The sequence below is a fragment of the Meriones unguiculatus genome, chromosome 6 (genome assembly GCF_030254825.1).
Source record: "Meriones unguiculatus strain TT.TT164.6M chromosome 6, Bangor_MerUng_6.1, whole genome shotgun sequence".
In the NCBI taxonomy this organism is placed as follows: Eukaryota; Metazoa; Chordata; class Mammalia; order Rodentia; family Muridae; genus Meriones; species Meriones unguiculatus.
Genome location: NC_083354.1, coordinates 18,635,581 through 18,658,696, shown reverse-complemented (window position 1 = coordinate 18,658,696; position 23,116 = coordinate 18,635,581). Strand labels below are relative to the sequence as shown.

The window sequence follows — 23,116 nt, the reverse complement described above, 5'->3', positions numbered from 1 at the left end:
ACGCTTATTTTGTGGATTGGTTGTTTTTTCAAGACAGGGTTTCTCTGTGTAGCCTTGGCTGTCCTGGACTCGCTCTGTAGACCAGGCTGGCCTCGACTCACATATATCTGCCTGCTTCTGCCTTCCCAAGGGCTGGGATTACAGGTGTGCGCTACCGCTCTTGGAATATTTTACATTTATTGACTTTTTTGTGTGTGTGTCAAGATAGTACCCACAAGTAATTGGGAAAAGCATGTATTAAAGCAGTGGTTCTAAACCTTCCTAACGCTGCCACCTTTAATACAGGTTCCTTATGTTGTGGTGACCCCCAACCATAAAATTATTTCATTGCTACTTCGTAACTGTAATTTTGCTACTGTTATGAATCGTGGTGCAAATATCTGATATTTCCGATGGTCTTAGGCGACCCCTGCGAAAGGGTCATTTGACCTCTGCTCCGCAAAAGGGGTTGAGAACCGCTGTTTCAAAAGGGTGAGGGAATGGCTTGCTTACTTAGCAGGCAGGAAGCCCTAGGCTGTCTCTGCCACCGTTAAACAGTGTGGTAGCAATCATGTTGGTAATCCCAGCACTCCGGAGGCTGGGGAAGGAGGATCAGTTCAAGGTTATTTCAGGTACACAGAGGAGGAGTTCAAGGCCAACCCCGACCACAAGACAGCCTGGGGAGGAAGAGGGAAGACTAATTACTCCCAGAAGCACCTACGGTAAAGTAAGGCGATTCACATAGGAAAATTCCATCAAAGTAGCCTCCTCTAGGACCTGGCTACCACATAAAACACCTGATATTTTTCACCCCCTTTTCGTTCACTTTGTATTATAGTCAACGTAAAGTTACGTAAGGGCAAACAGAAAGAAACTACTGGCCCCTTCAGACTGCAAGGTGACGTCCCTACAGAAAGTGACAGAGCTTGACACCCTCTCGCCCCACAAGCAACAACCCAGGGCTTCAGCCTGCTAGACAGCAAACTCGCACGGCGGCGCGTGCGCAGAGAGGAGAGCCGCCCCTGAAGCCCCGCCCCCGCTTCCTCCCTCGGCCGCGCCCGGCGCCGGTCCGGAGGTGGTCACTTCCGCCGGGGCGTGCGCATCGAATCCGGGTCAGCTGCTGCCTCGGGACTGCAGCTGCGAACGGCCGGGGAGCGCTGGGCCCCGTCTCTACCGCCGACCAAGGGCAGCGGGCTCTGCCCGGCGCCTCTTTCTGCGACCTGGCCGTCAGCCCCACGTCGCCGGCCTGGAGGGGCAAAGAAGACGAGGGGGCCGCGGCTTCCTCCGGGGTGAGCGCGGCCGGGATAGCGGGCCGGGCTAGAACGCAGCCGGAGGGCTGCGGGAGGACCCGCGAGGCCAGGCGGGGGCGACGGCCGTGGATAGCGCTTTCGCGTTCCGGGTCCGAGCGCTGCCGGGCCCCGCCCCGCCTGGGACGCTGGTGCCATTCTCGCGCCCCCTTCCTTTTTCGTCTGTGGCTGAGTGCCTGGGGCGGAACCTCCCGGTTCCTGGCTTCCCCTAGCCACGTTTGTTCCGTGTTCCTATCCGGCGTCAGTTGGGAGCAGAACAAAGAAACTTGGGCGTGTAGTGCACCCCATAGCCTTGAGGGATGGATGCACACAAACAGCATCATATAGTCATCAGGGCTGTCTTGCACCTTCCTGAGTGCCATCCCATGGTAGGGCGCGCCCGGTGCCTGCTTGTTTTCAGACACTTAACCTCTTCATTTAAATACCGTCCGAGATGCTTTGGATTGCTATGTGCACCAGATGCCACTGAAGAATTCTCTAGGTCAGTTCACGTTCAAACAGAAACTTAACTTGGATCTGTGTTACGTTGCTTTGAAACTTGCTTTGTCCTGGGAACTCTTTGAGGACTCAGCTTTTGCAGTGTTTATCAAGGTACTTCTGGTGCTTTCATCTGCGATTGCATCTTAGTATTGCTTTCTTCAGCCTCACTTTTATTTTAATTAGGATCTTTTTTCCTAATACTTGAATTCCCACCTTGAATGAAACGAACTTTTTCTTAAGATTTATTAGAGTCCTTCTGTAATTGTAGAATTTTTTTCCTCAAAAAAGGAGGGTTTTGTTTGTTTGTTTTAATGTGTTTATGTCACTCGGTATAGGCGACTGCCGTCGATATCCGAGCTGGCGTTTTAGGCTGTTGTGAACCAGCAGGTATGGACAGTGGGAACTGAAATAGGGTCCACTGAAGAGCAGCAAGCCTGCTTAACCACTGAGCCATCCCTCTAGCCCTCACTTGTAGAAACTCGGAAATTCATGAATGGATGTTTCTTCAAAGTTAGAATTGAAGTTATCTAGTGAAGTTACCAATGTTTCATTACCTTTCACATTTTTTGCTTGGTTCTTACCCTTTTGGGGTTTCCCCCCTAAATGCCGTTCTTAGTATTCAGGTCTTTTCTAGTTGTAGCTTGATGTTGAACTAGGAAGTGGGACACGTGTGTGTGTGTGTGTGTGTGTGTGTGCGCGTGCGGCGCGCGCAAGGAGTAGGAACTAAGTTACCATAAACCAACATAGTTATATATCTTCAAGCATTACAGTACCTTTGATACTAAGTATAACCAAATCTGGTTTTACAGACCTAAGTGTTTGCGGAGACAGATTTGCTGTAGATCTGGGAATCAAGATGCATGTCTGTCTTTTGCCTCTTGTCTAAGATAAAGAGCTAATAACATCACATTCTTTTCTCACACATTTGTTGGTCAGCTGAAGCAGTAACTAATCATTAGTTATTAATGAGTATAAAAATGGTTAGCTTTGGGACAGTGGTTCTGTTTGTTCTAAGAGGGCATCTGAGAACAAACAACTATGTCTCTCTGGACCCAAGAGTGGCTTTGGCTGACAGTAGTCAGGTCTATTGTTAAGCTTACATCCTATGAAGCAAGACAGTAATAGTATAGATAGTGCTAACTTCATATTACAACCAGCTTATATCAGACTGGTAGAGATCAGGTGTTAGGGTTTAATCTATTTAAAGGTGTCAACACATCTCCAATACCTTCTGCATACTGATAATTTAATAAATGTTTTCTTGTAGATGTGTATTTATCCTATGCTATGTTTTCACAATTTTGAGAAAAGTTAGCACCATTCTCGTTTGTTAATTGTGTGTGTGAGTGGGTGAATATTTTTGTAGAAGCCTTTCATTTTATTCTTGAAAAACCTACATGATAGCATAGGGAAGTTATCTCATCCAGTAAAGGCACTTGCCTAGAAAGCCTAAACCCCTGAGTTTGACCCCCAGAACCTACATTAAAAGCAACCTGTAATCCCAGCAGTGCTATGGCAAGATGGGAGGAGGAACAAGAGAATCTTCTTGAAGTTTATGGACAGCTACCTGGTAGCAGAAAAAGTAGAAGAGAGACCCTGTCTCAAATTAAAGTGGACAGAGAACCATGCCTGCAAATTGTTCTCCAACCTCCACTCTCCTACCAAAGCACAACTCTCTAACCCACCCACTGCTTGTGTGCTCCAGTGTGTGTTGAGAAGATGACTTTAAGAGGATATGATCGAACCTTTGGGAACAGTGAGAAGCAAGTGTAAAGGATTTTCCTGGGCATTTTGTTGTTGATCTTCATGGCATATAGGCTGTCGATAATAAATGAAAATAAGTGGAGCAGAACCTTTTATGTGAGTACTGGCCTGCCCCTTGTTTTGGCTTCAGCGAGCACAGCGGTTATGTGTACCTATTCCAGCAGCAGTATTTACATGCTGTGATAGTGAAGTTAGTGTGGAGAGCTGTCAGTCACAGCCGATGTAGGTCAGAACAGGATCCTAATTCTTAATTTTGCTCATCTTCCTAAACTGCTTGTGGCTTTTCCCCTCTCCCGCTTGGTTGGGTTTACACCTTCCCTCTGAAGTTGTGTAAGGAGGAACTCATCATCTTTGATTTTTAACCTGACTAGGGTCAAAGCTGTTGGTTTCATTATGACTGCCACAGACATGAAGATGTGCTACCAAGCTATCGAAATGTCAGATTATTTCTGTGAAAGTTCATTATTTTGACAAGTAGTGTATCAAAGTTCTATTTCCCTATTCTAACATTTTAAAGTTCCAGAAGCAAAACTGGAAAATCAGCAGCCTTGTGAGTCAGGCATCCGGATTCCCTCTAGAGCGGTTATACTTATTTCAGCTCCTTTCTTGTAGTTTCCTGTTCCTACAGCTGCCTGGTTGATAAAGTGCTTCCAAGAACAGAACTCAATTGTTGAGTTTGCTTTTATCTACCTAGTCTGCTGCCCCCAAAGTTCTTGGTGAAATGGTGAAGTTAGTCTCTGTTTCTGCCTGTCCCTTTGTTTAACCAGCCTAGATAATTGTTCCCATAACTAAAAATCCGTGGCAGTGTGTGGAGATGTGTGAACATCACATGACTGAGAACTCTTCGAGTTCAGTTGAGGAAGTTGGCTCCAAGGGCTCAAGGACTTGGGCTTTCTATGTTTGCTAGTAATGCTGAGAATTGAACCTAGGGCAGGCTCCCAGTTCCAGCCCCCGCCCTAGCCCCACTTTCCTGCTTTATTCTAAGACAGGGTCTTTCTCAGAGGCTCAGGCTGGCCTTGAACATTCAGCTGGGATCACAAGCCTGTGTTTAAATAGCTCTTTTTTGTTTCGTTTTAATTTTTTTAAGACTGCTATGTTGCCCAGGCCAGTCTGGAACCCATAGTAAACCTCTTGCGTAGGCCTCAGAGCACTGGGATTGCAAACCTGAGCTTCCATCCCAAAATTTTGAAGGAGTTATTTTTCAAGCAATAAAGCAATTAAGAGGTATTTCACAAGAGAAATATTTCTTTTATCAAAGAATAATTTTATCAACAGTAATTTATATTGTGTATTTATGTTCTCACAAAGTATTTTCGTAACATTTTTTAGGGGAAGCTCATAACAGAAATCCTGTTTATATAGTTCGGAAAGCAAAATAAGCTTCGGGGTTGAGCATATGTTTGCCAAACGGTGTGTGTCTTCGGTGGTGAAGCCTGTAATGTGCCGAGCATTGTGCTGAGATTAATATATGGATTGCGACTATCAGTCTCTGCTGTTATTTCTGAAAATTGTTTTTTCCTGGTTATTTAAAACAGACACTCAGAATATTGTCCTCGCCCCCCCCCCAACAGAGAGGTGGGCGAGACCGCAGGGACTGTCCTGGCTGTTTACTCAGAAAGTAGTTCAGCGACAGAAAGTTGGCCGCTTACCTTTCTTCTGTACTAATAAACAGATTGACAAAAAATGTAAGCCCTTTGAGACCTCCCCAAGTGTAAGTACTCAACCTGGAAGGTAGAGACCTCTAGTCGTCAGAGGAAGAAAATGTCTTAACACTTCAAGGATTTCATTTCCTTTGAGGTTGTTTTTAGAATATCATTTGAAATAAATGTGAATGGTTCCTGTTTACTTAGAAAGTTTTTGGTTTTGAAAGTGATATGTACATAGATTTAAAAAAAAAAATCAAACAGTGCAGAAGAGTGCGTGAACGGTGGGCATGCTACCCTCTCTCCTCTGCCAACCACATGGAACTACCACTGCTACCACTTTGTTTTATTTTGTTTATTTTTGTAGTTTCAGTTATGCTCTGTGGCTCTTATGAAGCTAAGAACCCCAGCCCATGCCTGTAGTCCCAGAACTCGGGAGGTTGGGACCAAAGGTCACAAGTTTGAAGACAGCCAAGACTACAGGGCAAGAGCATGTTGCAGAGATACAGGGAGAAATGTGCATTAGTGCCGTAACTTGCTCTAGTGTAAATGAGTTGAATCTCATTTATATCACAGTGTACCTCTTGCTTCAGTAATTTGTCAGCTGTTTGTTATACTTTTTACAGATTGATCATGCTGACTTTTTAAACGTTCATCTTTTATGTGTGAGTGTTTTGTTAACGTGTCTGTGTGCCAATTGTATGCCATGCTCTTGAAGGTCAAAAGAGGATGTGTAGTCCCCCTGAAGTGGGAGTCTCAGGTGGTTGTGAGCCATCGTGTGGATGTTGGGAACTGACCACTGAGCCCCAGTTCATGACTTAATACTGAACCTTAAATGTTTCATTTTGTCAGACAGAAGGTGAGTTGCTGTGAAAAAACTAAAATTAAACTTTGGGGCTTAAGTTAAAATAGAGTTGCATATATAAAAGCATTGCTAACTTGAGCACTGAGCTCAAGAGGCATGGTATAAATAGGAAGCACATCAGAAGTTAGTACAATTCATTTACTGGAACAAGCTCCTGGGTGGACTCTAAGTGACTTTGGAATGGTGAGGAGGAGCAGTAAACACTGCATAGCACTGGGCTCTGGTGAGGATGCATGTACATGAAGCTTACTAGTGTAGTTCCTAGAATCCACCCTGTCCAGAGGACAGAAGGCTTATTTATTATTCTGTGACAGATAGGGTCAAGTTTCAACCTGGTAAATAGATTTCATAAACAGACCACTGAACAGTTTGAGGGGAGGTTGCTGCACCTTTATAGCAGAGCAAAGTGGAAATCAAGCTACTCTCCATCTTTCTCCCCCAGGACCTCGGCTGCCTGGATTGCCAGGAGCTGGAAGTTGACATTGAATCCAGGCTGAGAATGGAAGGTGTGGAGCTGAAAGAAGAATGGCAAGATGAAGATTTTCCAATGTGAGCAGTACTTTTTATTAAACAGATTTGGAACAAAACATCAGAATTTCTTTATTGAGATGTCAGCTCATGAGTGTTTCTTTAAAAAGAAGGTTACAAGTCATCACTGGATGCTAGAAGATGGAGTTAGTTTCCACTGAGTATGCGGCTGCTTATCTTTCATACTTGTTTTAATCATTTCAGCTTCAGTGTTTTAGGAAGCTGTGCTTTAAGCTAAGGTCTTAGGTTTTTGGAGGAATGGGATATCAGCTGTCTGCAACAGTGATCAGCATGCCGAGCATGGTGGGGAGCACTGGGAAGACGGAGACCTGATCCCTGGGCTCAGTGGCCAGCTAGCCTGGGCTGTTTGGTCAGTCCCAGGCCAATGAGAGATGCTGTCTCAAATGGAGCGCAGCCACTAAGGAACATCTGAGATCACCTTCTGACCACCTCAGTGTACACACACACTCTGATTTGTAGAGCTTAAGAAATAACTGGGAGCGATGTTTTTAATGGATCTTTGAACTTCACAAGAATTGTTTTTAATTTCTGCGTTAAAAAGCGTGTCTGTCTTCTAGACCTTTGCCAGAAGACGACAGCATTGAAGCAGATATACTAGATGTAACTGGTCCGGATAGCCAGCCTGGTAAGAACTTAATTTGTGTTACTTTTGAGCATATTTCTTTGTAGAGAGAGAAAAACAAAATAGTCTGAGCTTTTATTCTGATAGAGGGGGCCAAAGGGCAAATTTTTGGAATCTTTGAGAAATATAACTTTGTAAAAAAATATGCTTTTGATTTTGGAAATTTTTACAAGGAGCAAAAGAGACTATATTTAACAATAAATGACTATACAGTCTGCTTCTATTGTTTAAAGGATATTCTTGATCTTTTGACAAAGAAACAGTAAATTTTTTATTTTTTATTTTTATTTTTTGGTCGAGTGCCAGGGTGGTGGTTCAAGACAGGGTTTCTCTGTGTAGCCTTTGCTGTCTTGAACTTGCTTTGTAGACTAGGCTGTCCTTGAACTCACAGAGATCTGCCTACCTCTCCTCCCTGAGTGCTGGGATTATGGAGGTGCACCGCTGCATACAGCTGTAAATAATTATTTCAAGAAGAGGCAGTGCTATTCTCAAAGTCCACCTCAAATGTTTCACAGTATTTAGAATTCCCTGGGTCCAGTGTCATCTGGACTCCGTGGGCACTGTCGTCAGGTGCATATACCTACTTACAGACACACATACGCAAGCAGAAGAATCCCGGGAAGCAGAGGCTGGTAGATCTCTTGAGCTTGAGGCCAGCCTGATCTTCAAAGTAAGTTCTAGGACAGCCAGGGCTGTTACACAGAGAAATCCTGTCTCAAAACACAAACAATAAAAACAAAAGTAAAATAGGTCTGGAGAGATGCCCTAGCAGTTAAGAACACTTGCTGCCCCTGCAGAGAACCCAGCTTCAATCCTCAGCATCCACACTGCAGCTCACAGCCATTTATAATCTATAACCCCGGTTTCAGGGGATCTGATGAACTCTTCTGGCCTTCTCAGACACTGCATACACGTGACATACCTGCAGGCAAGACGTCCATACACATGAAAATAAATAGAATGAAAAGATACATTTTTTTTTTTTTAATGGCAGTAGTGATCACTACTAAGTTTTATGAATTAATGCTTTGGAATTTTCTTTTAATATTTTTCTCAAAAGTAAAGTGACTAAAATGTTTCTCTTTCAACTAGAACATCCGAGTAGTCCAGTGTTCTTTGATTTCAATTTCAGGCTCATTAGAAGTTAATGGAAACAAAGTCCGTAAGAAACTAATGGCTCCAGACATCAGCCTGACTTTGGATCCTAGTGAAGGCTCCATGTGGTCGGATGATGTGGACGAAGGCGGGGAGGTTGACCTGGAAGGCTTAGACACCCCATCAGAGAACAGCGATGAGTTTGAGTGGGAAGGTAACTTGGTGTTCTTGTATGAGCTTTGTCCGTGGATGTTTATATTACATAGTTTTTACCGTGCTCTTCTTTAGAAAAAGCAGGAAATGGCCAGATTTTAGACAGTAACCTGCTAAAATCCATTGAAGGATTTTGTTTGAAATATATTATTGTTTCTGCAGTTTCTAAGTTTGTTACTAAAATAGAAGATTCTGAAAATACTTGAAGTTTTCAAGACTCTAGATTATACGGGTAACTTTCTTTTAATTTTTTTTTGTTTTGTTTTTCCTTACTTGCCCAACATTATGAAGTTCTGGTTTTTCATAGTTGCTTCAGAAGCATTGCCTAATAGTCTAGTATATTCATGTCAGCCAGTCCAACAAGGTAAAAGATCCTCTAAGACATACAAGGAATATACTGAAAAACACCTAAGGGGCTACAGCCTCACATCTCTTTAATCCAAGCACTCCAGAGGCAAAAGCAGGAAGATCTCTGAGTTCTAGGATAGTCTAGTCTGCATAGCCAGGACTGCATAGATCCTGTCTCAAATAACAGCAACAGATATCGAACGGCTGTGCTTGTAGCGCTGCCTCCTTGAAGTAGTGAGTGTTAGCCTCCCATCCGACATTGCCATTCTAATTATTTGGTGTTTGGAGGCATTGGTGTATGTTTTGCTTTGTGTGCTTTCTAGAATTAGGCAGTAGTTGATTGTAATATTTAGATGTTCATAATCTTTTTGTTTCATCTTTAAAGTGAATTTTGCAACAAAAGTGTACTTAAAAGCAGTAGGTAATAAAGAGTGACACTCTGTAGCTTTTGATCTTTTCTTCCCTGTTTTACTGGTTCATTAAGCAGCCCAGTAAGAAGCAATGTTATACAGACACTGAAATAGTTTTCTGCCTGTGTGTTTTGTCTCTTCTCTCCTTAATGCTGCTGTAGTCATTTCCTGGAAGGATATTTTCCGTTAACAACTTTGTCTTGGAAACAACTAACATGCAGTAGGTTTCCCCTCCCCCCATCTTTTGGTAAGGACTGTCATACTAAAGTTTTGAAAATCATTACTTCATTTTAAATCAACTAAACTGCAATCTGCAAACATAAATTATACGTAATCATTGGTGCTTTGGCTAGTGTTAATTTACGTAAATTTTTGCATGTGTTCTTCAGAAGTTCGTGTCTGCTTTATAAAACTGATCAAGTGGAAAATGATCACTGAGTAGTTAACCACTTTCTATCTTGTATTACAGTGTTTTATAATTAATGTATGTACCAAAAAACAATTGGCTCTTGGATAGTTACTTCAAGTATGCTGTGTTAGTAACACTAACGGACACTGTTGTCCTCAGTGAGATCTGGAAAGGCATGCGAGGCTACTGTAGTAAGATATTGATGACTATCTTTCCTAAGCACGATGTAAATGATGCACTGTAACTTGGTGCTTTGTTGAATTGGGCAGTAGAAAGTTTTAGTAAACTTATTTTAAAGACATAAATTGGCCGTAAGTAAGAACAAGCCTTTTGTTATAAAGGTGATCATTTCAGCTGGTACACTGAAAATTTTTTGGAAACAGTTGGATATGATGGTGTGCGCTTCTACTCCCAGATACTGGGAGACTGAGGCAGGATCACCTGAGCCCATGAGTGTGAGGCTAACCTGGGGAGCACAGCAAGACACCAATAAGAATACAGAAGGACTTGGAATAATCCAGATAGTAAAGTGGTTAACATACAATTTTGATTTTTTATTGTGTAAATAAATTTGTGATTCAAAAGCCTTTTATTTTAACAGATGACCTTCCCAAACCCAAGACTACTGAAGTCATTAGGAAAGGCTCAGTTACTGAATACACAGCCACAGAAGAGAAAGACGATGGGCGCCGCTGGCGCATGTTCAGGATTGGAGAGCAGGACCATAGAGTGGACATGAAGGCAATCGAACCCTACAAAAAAGTTATTAGCCATGGAGGTAAGGGCTAGGGAGGAGCCTGTGGATCTTTACATACAATGGCCAAAATCTAAATGCTGTCAGAGAATGCCTTTAGAGATGGTAGCTTATTTTGAAAAATAAAAGTTTCTAAAATCTTTATATAAAAGATTTTGTTTTAACTTTTTATGTGCATGTGTTTTCCCTATATGTATGTCTGGACACCACCACTTGTGTGTCTCATGTCTCCATGGAGGCCAGAAGACGGCATCAGATTTCCTGTAACTGGGGTTAGAAATGGATGTGAGGGACCATGTGACTGCTGGGACTCAGACCTGAGTCCTCTAGAAGAGCAGCCAGTGTTCTTAACTGCTGAGCTGTCTCTCCAGTCCTAGGATTATAAAAGGTTTGAAGTAAAATGATAAAAGGACAACTAAGAATTATTATGTAGGAGCTGGAGAGATGGGTCAACAGTAAGAGCACTGGCTATTCCTCAGTGAACCCAGGTTCAGTCCCCAGTGCCCACATGATAGCTCACAACTGTCTGTATGGAATCAGACAGTTTCCATGGAAACTGTCCAAAGTCCCATGGAATCTAATGCTTTCTTATGGCCTGGGTGGGCGCCATACAAATAATTTTTAAAATTTATTTTTATATGTTTACTGTAAGTTTAAGAAGTATAATAGTTTCAGCCTGTGTGTTCACTGCTCAAAGGGACTTAGTTTCATGAATCGTTTGCAAGCAGTTACACTTAGGTGAGTTTTATCAAAAGCTTGTGTGTCTCGTTATGTATAAACATCACGTGTATATTACACATATCCATGCTCATATCAAACATTTCACTTTCTCCAGGAAACGCTGTACCTTTCTAGTGAGTTCACCCTCTAATAGCCACTACTCCTAACAGAGCGGCCACATAGTCAGCCTGTTCAGAAATTCCATGTGACTAGTCTCACAGGGCACACTTCTGTGCACGACTTGTCATTCAGCCTACTTCTGAGCTTCATCGAAGTTGTGTCTCTAGTTTATTCTCTATCACTAAACAGTGTGTTGCCCAAGTAAACTGCATCTGTGCATTCACTGCAATGCTGGGTGTGCGTTGTTTGCGGTTTGATATGTGACCAGGGGTGCTGCAGTGTTGCCACGAGCCTCCTTGGGCTTTGTGGGGCTTAGACTTGACTGCCGCTTTTCACTTACCTTCATGCACAACTCACCCAGCTCAGTGGCGCACTGATCATGTTATTTATGGGATACATGGAAATAGTTCATTCCCTTAGCAGGCTTGGAAGCTACGAAACTGCAAGCTGTGACTCTGCTGATCTGACTGTACCATATGGGACATCTCCTGAGTGCTGTGCAAATAGTGTCATCATCTTCGTAGTCAGTTCACGCTGCATAAAACGCCATATAGTTTTAAGTCCTCACACTGACCATATGGGCTTTTCTTTCTCATGAAACTGTTCCCACTTAATTTGTTTTGTGAGATGCAGCTCTTGGTCATCCCTACAGTATTTATTAATCTGGGAGCTCTGCACTCATTATACAAACACACAATTAAAAATTATAATCCTTCAGAGTAAAAAGTAAAAGATTTTCCCCCTCTTTTTTCTTTTCAGGCTATTATGGGGATGGTTTAAATGCCATTGTTGTATTTGCTGTCTGTTTTATGCCTGAAAGTGGTCAGCCTAACTATAGATACCTGATGGACAATCTCTTTAAGTAAGTATGTCTTAACAAGATGTTTGAACAGAATTCGGAGCTAGTTAGACTCATAGTCTATGCAAGTCTTGTAAAAACTAGAAAGAATCTGCCTTGATGGTACAGGACAATAATCTCAGCTACTTGGACAGTTGGGGGAAGATGGATCACAAGTTGACAGCCCGTCCAGACTACATACAGATCAAGGTTAGAATCAACCTGGGCAACTTAGTGAGACCTTGCCTCAAAATAAACTGGGGGTTCAGCTCAGTGACTGCACCAGCCTGGCATGTGCAGACACCGGTCAGGCTACAGCAGTAACAAAATAGACAAGTCACCCTGTTTCGGAGGCCCCAGGTCCTTACCCTTTTGTATTATGAAACTATTTTAGAGCTCACTAGAAAAAAATTGCATTTTAAAATTTGTATAGATTACGTGTTCCAGCTTTATTATTTGGGAACACATTGTTTAAAAAGGTAACTGACCATCTCAAAATTACATATGTCCCTGGGGGCTCCAGGTAGTGAGCTGACAAGGTTTTCTTTCGTCTCCATAGTCACTCCCTTTGTCAGCTTGGTGCAGTTTTTCACTGTTTACTGTGAAGCTCTCAAGCAGTCTGTGCCATGCCCCTGTCCCACCTTTGTCTTACCACACTCAGTGTCATTTGGTCTGTATAGATTTGGTATGACTTTGAAACGGTCACATCATGGCTGTTTGCTCTCATTGTGGAAGAAGGACAGGAACTGTGTTAATTTGGGAGCCTAGGTCAGTTCTGAATGGTGATGTTTAAGACATGTACTTAATTTGTTTTTATAGATATGTTATTGGCACTTTAGAGCTTTTGGTAGCAGAGAACTACATGATCATTTACTTAAATGGTGCGACAACTCGAAGGAAGATGCCCAGTCTGGGATGGCTCAGGAGATGCTACCAGCAAATTGATAGACGGTGATGTAGACTTGGCTGACTGATTTTTACAGTAGTTCTGTTAGATTAATACATACTTTCTGCTGCCATTTAAAGATACCAGTTTCGTCAGTTGTGCTTATCACTTGCTAGATGTTTTTATTTTCTAAAGATGGCATTGTACACTGTCATGGAGAATAACTTGAGTCCGTCTGCTTTAGTGAGACTGACTTTAATTATTCAAGACGCACAAGATTGCTCCCCATTCTTTGTTAGGCCATGTGAAGCACGCTCCTTAATAGTCATCTTGAAAAAGGGTGGAGAATGTCCTTGTGCTGCTTACTGTATTGTGGGTCGGTACAGGTGCACAAGTTCTGTGTGGAAGCCAAGGTTCAGCCTAAGCTTCTTACTCGGGTGCTGTCTGTCCACTTTGTTTTTTGAGACAAGTGCTGAGTAAGACTTGGACCTACTGACTAAGCTAATAAGCCAGTGTCTAGAGAGTTCTCTTTTGGAACACAAAAGAGTTCTTTTTTTATGTGAGTTCTGGGGAATGGACCCAAGTCCCATGCATACACATAGGCACTTAATGTACCAGCTATCTCCCCAACTCTCTGGTTTCTTAAAGACACTAGCCCAGCTAGAGTTTTTCAGAGCAAACATTAGAAGTGCATTCTCTTGAGAGTCATTTGCCTTAGCTGATTCAAGTGGCTTACTCAGACCTGATAATAAGTTTCCTTTAAATGCAAGTATGTTAGCTGTCCTTTGTGATACACACACATACACACACACACAAACACGTAAAAAGAGGCTTTTACGTTTTAGTGAAGATCTTTAGGTCTCAAGAGCATGGTTGTTTCTGACTCCTATGCTCACTCCTTTGGTTCTGTCTGCCCCGTCCTTACAAGTCAGTGCTTTTCATGGTATTAGAAACAAATGCCAGTTCCTCCCTAGAACAGAAAGAATGGTTTACTTTTATGTTCAGTGTCAGTTCTTTTCCTGCTGGATCAGTATATATGCTAGGGGACATTTGAAAACAGGCCAACTAAGACATGAATTTGACCAAATAAATGATGTTAATTTCACAACATAGAAGAGATATTTAGAGCTAAAGAATGTATTTTCTTGTATTTAGAGGTGTTACACCTACATAAAAGTTTATGATGACTGCTTTTTCATTGATTTTGTACAAACTTGCATGTACTTGTTGATGTTTAACTTTTTGTGCTACAATTTGTAGGAATTTCTATAATATTTTTTTCTTTTTATCTGCAGACTAAGGAAAAACCTAAAATCTCTAATCATTGTCCACCCCTCTTGGTTTATCCGAACACTTCTGGCTGTTACAAGACCATTTATCAGGTAATTTTCTGGACGCCTTTAAAGAAAAAAAAAAAAAAAAAAAGAGTTCCTTGAATTGAAATGTCAGTTTAATGTGTCAAAAGTACTCAGATAATTGTTTGTGTTTTCTTCCCTAGTTCAAAATTCAGTCAGAAAATTAGATACGTCTTTAATTTGGCAGAACTGGCAGAGCTTGTTCCCATGGAGTATGTTGGCATACCAGAATGCATCAAACAGTACGTTTCTACCCTGCTTTCATTGTGTTCCTGTTTCTGCAAGAGGGGTGCTTTGGCTTGGTACTATATTCTAGAATATAGGGGTTTGTAACTAAGAAGTGGAAGAAGAAACTGTCTTCCACACCTTCTGCATTCAGTACCATTTTTACATTACTAGAGGGGATTGCTGGACATGAGTCTTCCTATATGTTAAGTGCTGTTTACAGTCTGACAGATGACTTCCTGAAGGACCAGGCCTGCGAGTAACTTCTCTTCTTGACGTATCACTCTCCCAGATGGAATGAGTTTATCATGTTACTGAAAGAACTCACATTGCTAAAGAAATGAATTGCTGAATTTTCCAAAGACTAGACTTCTGTTTCACAGTTCAGGTCCACCTGCCTTCTAAGGACTTGGTGAGGCGGTGGATGCAAACACTTGGCATCGCAGTGTTGTAGCGCAGGAGGGTGTTTCTCTTTCTGTTGTTCTCAGCGTTTAGGCTTCACTGTATCCAAAGTTGACTAAGTCAGTTTTTATTCTCTACATCATGTTAAATGTTAGTGTGTCATACATGTGCCTGCACAGTTACACTTTCAATCTTTTTTATTTTAATCTCATAATGTGCATTTACTGAAATAACTCTTCCCTACCAAGGTATGAAGAAGAAAAGTTTAAAAAGAGACAAAAAAGGTACATGCACACCTTGACTGGGTTGCATCTAGACTAGTCGATTCGCATCGCACAGACTAACCCTGCTGCTGGTTGGTTAGCTTGCAAACAGAACAGCATTTGTAAATATAAATGTCACCCAGAGCCCCCAGTACAGGGAAAACTACAACTTCCTTCTGCTCAGTGTGAGCGTCTTAATGCCCATTAGGCTTCAGAGCCCCTCCTGTCTGTGTACTGGTCTCAATACTGAAGCAGCACCCAGGGAAATGACTGGAGCACTGCTTAAAATCCCTGGCCTTTGAAGACCATTCCGCATTTGAAATAGGTCTACAGACATTTTCCAGCAATAGCTTACTCCCTCCAGGTCGACAGTTATATTTACAGTGCATATGTTCTTTGGCTAACCAACATTGATTTTCTTTATATGCTTAAATTAAATAGCCTGCTAACCAGTCAAACTCTACATGTGATACAATACCTAAAATCCAGTGTACCATTTAACAGTTATACACTCTGCTTTCCACGTGAATTTAATATTGAACACTTTTGCTTTGAGTGTAACAACCTTTCATTTGTTAATGTCTTAGTATAAAGATGAAAGGCAGAGTATAAAATAGTTTACTGTTATATATTAGAAAAGTATAGGCCTTGGGCCTAATTTATTCATGGTTTAGTTTTGCGGTTTTGGTTTTGTTTTAGAGATGGGCTTCCTCCGTAGCCTAGGCTGACTTCTCTCTCTGTCTTCTGCCTCAGTGTCCAAATGTGAGGTTGTGGCTCTCTACCCATCTGTTAGTAGATTTTGTTTTAAACGTGTTACTTAACCATCTGTGGGACCAGTTAGAACATTTTGAACACTTTGATTCTTTTGGTAAGAATTCAGGTAGCCACATAAGAGTTATTTGTGTGTGGCACTCTGGAGTTTAACCAATATTCACTGTGTGATGTAAGCAGTGCCTTAGGTAATGGGCTCTGCCCTCCTCTCTTGGTAGTTCTGTGTCTATGCCTGACAAGTAGATGAAACTCAAAATATCATCAATAAGTGTCCAGTAATTTGAAGCCACCTAACTCCTAGACTTCAAAATGACTTTCCAGGTGTCGGGCTGGCAAACTTCTTTAATCCCAGCCCATGAGAGGCAGAGGCCAACCTGGTTTACATAGAAAATTTCGGGAAGTGGGTGGGGCCAGAGACAGAAAACAAACAAGTTTGTCAAAAACAATAGAAACAAACAGAAGTTGCTTCTGTCGAGGAACTGTGCTGGTAATATCCTTTTAAAAGGTTTTAGTATTTAATGAACTGTTAGAAATAATTTAGGCATTACAAAGAAAGTGAAACTGATGTTTTATTTTCATTGTTTGAAACCTGTCACATTATTTCATCTTGGGTGTTCCTCCCTATAATCCTTTTGCTTTCTCACCTTTCCTTAATATATGTTCACTAATTTTTCTTGGGTTTTTTCCCCCTTTGGCTTGTGTTCAGTCCTCAGTAAAGTCATTACACAGCATTCGGCATTTAATTCTTACAAAATTTTCTTTAGTATTGAAAAGTTGGTTTGAGATTGGGTTTTGGTTTTGTTTTTCCAGTTAGCTCTAAATACAGAAATATGTTTAAAACAAAACTTGGGGGGTGGTAGATGTGGCATCGGTGTGTTAGGTGGAACCCGAGATGGCGGTGTTCCCAGTGTTTGGTAGGAACTAAGGATTGAAGTATAGTCCTTCTAAATGTTTTACCTGTTTTCTTTCTGCAACATGGTATCATGTGGACAGGCAGGTTCCAGCAGTGCCTACAATAACTTCTTAGTAATAGTTCATATTTTGAAAGATTGGCTATATATTATAGGCCGTAACGGGGTTGTATCTAATCTTTGATACCCACATAATATACGTTTTTACAACAGACCAGGGCTTTCTACTTTAATTGACAAATATTCAGGTGATCACAGGAATGGAAACAGGTATGGAAAGTACCTTCCTGCTCTGCACCAGTGTGACTTATATATCCCACAGCAGCTGTTGAAACTACTGTGAAGAGTCAGTGCTGGGGTCACATTATCTTTTCATCCCCACATGACTAAATGTTGCTAGGACCTCTGGCCAACCCACCACTTATCCAGTGAGGTTTTTTTGGTTTTTTTGTTTGTTTGTTTGTTTGTTTGTTTTTTTAACTCACAGAGGTATTTCTGAATGTTGAGTCCATATGGCTTGCTTTCAAAATAAATTCAGTGAATTCCAGAAAATAGTTGCCATTCTGTAATACACAGGTTGGTTCTGGATTTAAAATGTTAATTTTAAATTAACATTTTACTCAGTTGGTAAACTGAATAAACTGAGTTAACTGTTACTCAGTTGGTAACCTGAGTGACACATTTACATTTCCATTAACAATCATTTTTGAGAGTTCATTTTCTCTCCACAGTCTTACCCACTGAACTTCTTGCTGTAGTGGAAATATAAGTCATGAGCTCTCAGGATGTTTATGGCTATGAACATAAAGTATCCTGTAGTCTTTAAAGAAATAGTGACAGTGTTTGTATCTTTGTCAATGTCCTGTTGCTTCGAAAAATTCTGTTTCTTTTGGGAATTGTTTGTTTGATTTTCTTTCTACTGTATTTGCTTTGTTTGCAATGCTTTGGTTTTTGTTTTTTGTTTTTTTTTTAACAGAATAATCTGTGCTAAAAGTAGTCATTTGCAGGAAGAAGTCATCCAGTTGCCAGTGTCATGATTATTTTTAATTAGCTGTGTTTTTCATTGAACAGAGTTGATCAAGAGCTTAACGGAAAACAAGAACCACCAAAAAGTGAGCAGTAAGTTACTGCCCAGACAAGACAGAGCGCCGGGCAAGCGGGGCTGTAGTGCGTCGCGGTGCACTCATGGCTCGCGTTTTTATGCAGTCGGTTACATTTACTTGACTTCTTTCCAAATGGACTCTTGTAACAAGGGAATGTTTGCCATTGTCATGGTTTGCAATTGTTGAATTTAGCTCTTTAATGACTAATTATATTGTAATCATTTTATATTGCTAAATAGCAGAGAACTACACTTTATATAAAGCAATTTTGCATTTGTTTATTTGAATGATGCATCTTCAGTAAAGTATTTATATACATAAATGACAAAGGAAAGAAATAATATATATATTTTTATGTCGGGGCAATATTTTTTAGTGTGTACCTTATCTCTTGGAAGAATATACAGATAAATAAGATCACAATTTTAAATGTAAAGTCCATGTAAGACTTTGTTTTTTGTAAATGGTTGGATAGTTTTCTGGGTGACTTAGGCTGGGGCAGGGACGTGGAAACTGGCACTAAGAGGTACCTAAGGTCGTGCATGTGATCTGATCAGGAGTGGTGGCCCACGCCTCTCCTCACCTCAAAGCACATTGCTTCTTAATGTGGCTGAAGTGCAGGCAGGTCAACTTGCCTCTCTAAAGATGTGTTAGAACCAGAACCAGAGATGTCAAGAAGCTAGTAGTTAGTTTTGTATATATGTATATAAGGGACATTTTATTTTACCCAAAGTCAGAACTGTTTTAAAAAAGAGGAAAAGAAAGATAGAAAGGAAACTCTCAGGATGTGCAAACTAGTGTGAAGTGAGTTGCATTCATGTGTGTGAAGCTGTGAGGTGTTGCAGAGGCCATGATGAGAGTTGATGGTCAGCTTCGTCTGTAGAGCAGACGGGCTGCTTTTGAAGTGCTCTCATGCTGGGGCACTTGACCAGAGTACTCCCTCGTCAGTTATTTGACCGCAGTGGTATTTGACCTAAGCAGATAGGTGTTCACATGCTGTTGGATGGTGTGACAGTGCTGTACGTGGGTCGATTCTGTGAGTATCGAAGCACTGGTGGTGTGTGCTCAGGATGACATTTGCTGTATGGAAGCCTTTATTTCATGTGGTTAAGGACCTTGACTGAACATTGAAATAAATATTATTTGTGCCTCCAAGCAGGGTTTAATTTCCTACAAAATCATTCTAAACTGAACTTGCCCGGCCTATCAGCTTGTGTGTATCAGTCCCTGTGTCAGCTTCACACCACCTAGTCCTTTCTGTAAGCAGTTAACAAGAGTGACCTATCAGAACAGAATTGAAGCAGATGTGAAGTAAGCTTGGGTTATGCCATCCCAAGCTGAACACATGTCCTTCACCATTGTCAGTTTGACATAAACTTCTATTGCAAAAGGGAATTTTTATTTATGCTTTTGTCCTTCTCAGGCATAAATTTGACCTGCTAAGTTAAACTAGTTACAGTCAAGCCTGAGGACTCTGGGTAAAACATTCCTCCACGACCTCTCAGCCTGGATCTAACACTCAAGGCAGATCTTGCACTAGTGTCATTGCAGTACATTGAGCCAGAACCATTTGACTGTGTTGGTGAAGGAAATCTTGAGAATAACTGTATAGAGCCAGCCATGGTGACTTGTGTCTTTAATCCCAAAACTTAGGAGACAGGGGTTGACAGAGCTCTGGAAGTTTAAGGTCACCCTGGGCTACATAGCTCCATAGACATCCTTCTTAACTTACCCAAGAATCATGAGTAGCTTGTAGAATGTCTTAAGCCTCACCTATCTCTGACTCAGAATGGGCTCAGCTTTGTTGTTGGCTTTCTTCCACATTAAGTACTTTGATCTTCAATTTCAAAATACAGACAATATATGCAGCTTTTTCTTGTGTTTACTTTTTGCAGAAGTAGTTGTATTTATATTTGTAAATTTTTTAAAAATAGATATAGCCTATATTCAGTTAGAACATTAAAGTTGAAGAGGGACTGGCTCTGGTTGGTAGAGCGCTTCCAAGTTTAGTTCCCATGCCTGCCTGTAATCATGGTGCCGGGATTTGATGCACTCTCTGGCCTCTGGGCACCTGCAGGTGCACCCACTTCTCGCTCACACACACAAACTAAATCTTAAAAAAGAATAAAATTCAGAAGGGACAGCCAAGTATTATGGCATATGCCAAGCACTAGGGAGTCTGAGACAGGAGAATTCTAAGTTTGAGACTCATCTGGGCTACGTAGCAAACTCTTGACTGAAGAAGAAAAGGGAAACAGTGCTAACGCTTGAATTATGAGAAAAACTGCTTTAACCTGCACTTGAGTACAATGTGGTATAGAGATGTGCCCTCAGTAAATGTAAACATACATGTAAGACTGGATTGAAAAATAGTAGGCTAGAGAAGAAGCCATATTGATTTTTTTAATTGGTAACAATATAGCATCTTCCTGAATCATATTTTATGTTTTATTACTAATTAAAGTGAAAAGTCAAAATAGTTCATTGATTTTGATGAAGTCATGGATAAACTTGACAGGCTTAACTTATGTCAGTGTCTCTGTTACACTTTGGCTCCAGTTGCCCCCTTTGTGTCAAGTTTTTTTAGAAAATAATGTGGTTTTGTGTTCTGCTTGATTGTGTTCCTGAAAAAGCACCAAAGGAAGCCAGGAAGTCTGCCCCACATGGAAGCCTTTAACTCCAGGAGGGAAGAGGTGCCAGCAAGTGTGGTGCCAAGCAGAGATAAATAAGAAAAGGGGCCATTACAGATAGACTCAACTGTCAACCACATACCACCAGAAGTGTCCCTCCTAAGGAAAGTACTCTGTACAGCAGTGGGTGGTTTCACTTCCTATAGCTACAGAGAACAGATCATAAAAGGTGAGGGTTGAAAAGGAAGCTGCTGATGGCCCTTGTGATGATAATCTTGTTCTCCTGTCCTTTGCTTCTTCAGACAGAAACAGGTCTGAACAGTGGCTTAGCAGCTACAGTGTCCAAGTTGAAAGCCAATACCACCCTTCACAATTGGTGAACGTTAATGTTGGCTTCTGTGTCAAGAGTCATGATTTAACCTCACCAGCTCCTTGACAGTATTCTTCCAGAGGACTTGGGTCATGTCACTGCAGCCATTTATGTGAGTGCTCAGGGAATTTGAAGAAACAATCTCATGTAGAAGTGTTGGGAATTAGCTCTAGGATACATGTAGAGCAGGCCAGTTTCTTGATAGAATTGGTAGATCTATATGAAAGGTCACAGTAGCTTTGGCATTCTTTGTCCTGTGTTATAAATAGAAAATTGTTTGGTGGTGGTACACACCTTTGATCCCAACCCTTAAGAGGCAGAGGCCAGCAGATCTCGTGAGTTTGAGAACAGCCTGGTCTATATAGAGTGGGACAGCCACGGCTACATAGAGAAACCTGTCTTAAAAAACCAAAGGTGGGGGAGGGTGGAAAATTGTTAACACTGTTAGATCACATACACAGAGATGGTTGACTACAGAGGTGGCCACTCCATTCTGCTCTGGTTTTATTGTGTGTCTCCCCCACTCCCCATCTCCCTGTTTTCCTTAGATATTTCAGAAATGGATCAAATTTCAGAGAGCTGGCATAAGAAAAATCCATGTATTTAACAGGGTAACAACACTTGTGCTAGTGAGAATTTATCCTATACTAGGGAATGGCAATTGTGTAGTGAGCATTGCTAAGACCATCAAGAACTCGTAGAGCGCCAGGGCACTGTGTGCCCAGTCTTCTAAGCTAGTACAAAATGATCTGTTGAAGGAGCTCTTCACCTTCAGCTCCCCTTCTGAAAGTGAATGAATTCAGAATCAGATCAGCAGAAGGCAATTAGTGAAGCTTTAAAATTCTAAATGGTAACTGAAACAAATTAATATGTGGAACAGTAAGGTAACTATAGTTTGAATAGGACAGTTTGTTGCTATTATATATAATATGTAATGCTTGTGGTACCACATTTAAAATGCAATGAGAGATTCACATACAACACTTGAAATCAAGCATCAGATAAAAACCAATAGTTTTTGAGCCAAGCATGGTGGCATGTGCCCTTGATTCCAACCCTGAAGGCTAAGGCAGGAGGATTGGGAGTTTGGATCCAGTCTAGATTACTTAGGAGATTCCAGGACAACCCAGATTGCTGCCCTGGATTTAGGAATGGTGGTGGAGCAACACAGGGCATTCAGATTAGTTTAAAAATGATACTCAGCTATTTCAGATAGCTGCCTAAGAGTTCCTACAATAGTTTAAAGCATTGGAATTTGAAGCATTTGTGTATTTGTATATCCAGTTTTACAAGAGAACTCAGAAACTCTGTGCTATTGCACTGCACCTTTGAGTATAGACTTCCCAAGGCTGATGTCCTAACAGCTGTTTCATTGTTTACTTACAGAAGCCTAGCTAGGAAATACTGATGTTCAGGACTGCCGGCTTGCACAGCCTCTGTGGTGCTGTTCACATAGAACACAATTCAGAGTTCATCAGACACTGTTGCACTTTGACTCATACTTCAAAAGTATTTTCATTATGAGCTCACATGCTGACAGACAAAATTAACTTACTGTGACCTTTTTGCTGATTGTAGATGTATTGACTGGTACTGCCAGTTCAGTGAGAATGCAGTCTGATAATCTGTCTGTAGGATCCAGGCATGGTTCTGGTTAATGAGAAGCCCTGGCCTGCAAAATGTTCTGTTTCCTCTTCCTTTGACTTGTTATGAACACAGTGATGAGTCCTGATTTGATGCACATATTACTGCAACATTAATGCATTTTAATAAAATAGTTGGAATATACATTTGCGCCTTGTTTTCATCTTTAGTTATGTTAACTTTTTATACTGAACTATCTGGTAAGCCTTTCAAATATCAGACCTTTACAACCCTGCAGTGTAGTCTTCCAGTTCTTTTGACTGATAATGAGTTCAACTTGTTTGAAAATTAACGTTTTTTCAACTTTAATCAGACTTGTATTTCATAGCATAAAATTAGTTTAACTAGCCTGGGATGCAAGGATATGATTTTAAAAGGCTACAAAGGAGAACCTACAGCATGGCACGAAAGAGAACCTGTTTCGTTCCCAGAGCTCAGGT

General features: G+C 41.2%; 1 protein-coding gene across 2 annotated transcripts; it reads left to right on the top strand.

Moving 5' to 3' along the window:
* Positions 1 to 1,058: 1,058 nt before the first annotated feature.
* Positions 1,059 to 22,820, top strand: Bnip2 (BCL2 interacting protein 2). Of its 2 annotated transcripts, XM_021634378.2 has the most exons (11): positions 1,059 to 1,268; positions 6,481 to 6,587; positions 7,145 to 7,212; positions 8,342 to 8,518; positions 10,286 to 10,462; positions 12,038 to 12,140; positions 12,936 to 13,067; positions 14,298 to 14,384; positions 14,501 to 14,599; positions 15,233 to 15,268; positions 18,001 to 22,820. In XM_021634378.2, the coding sequence occupies exons 2-11, from the start codon at positions 6,538 to 6,540 to the stop codon at positions 18,050 to 18,052; spliced, it is 981 nt and encodes a 326-aa protein (XP_021490053.1). In that variant the 5' UTR covers positions 1,059 to 1,268; positions 6,481 to 6,537; the 3' UTR covers positions 18,053 to 22,820. The 2 variants fall into 2 exon arrangements, with proteins under 2 accessions (XP_021490053.1, XP_021490054.1); XM_021634379.2 differs by lacking the exon at positions 15,233 to 15,268.
* The last annotated feature ends 296 nt before the right edge of the window (positions 22,821 to 23,116 follow it).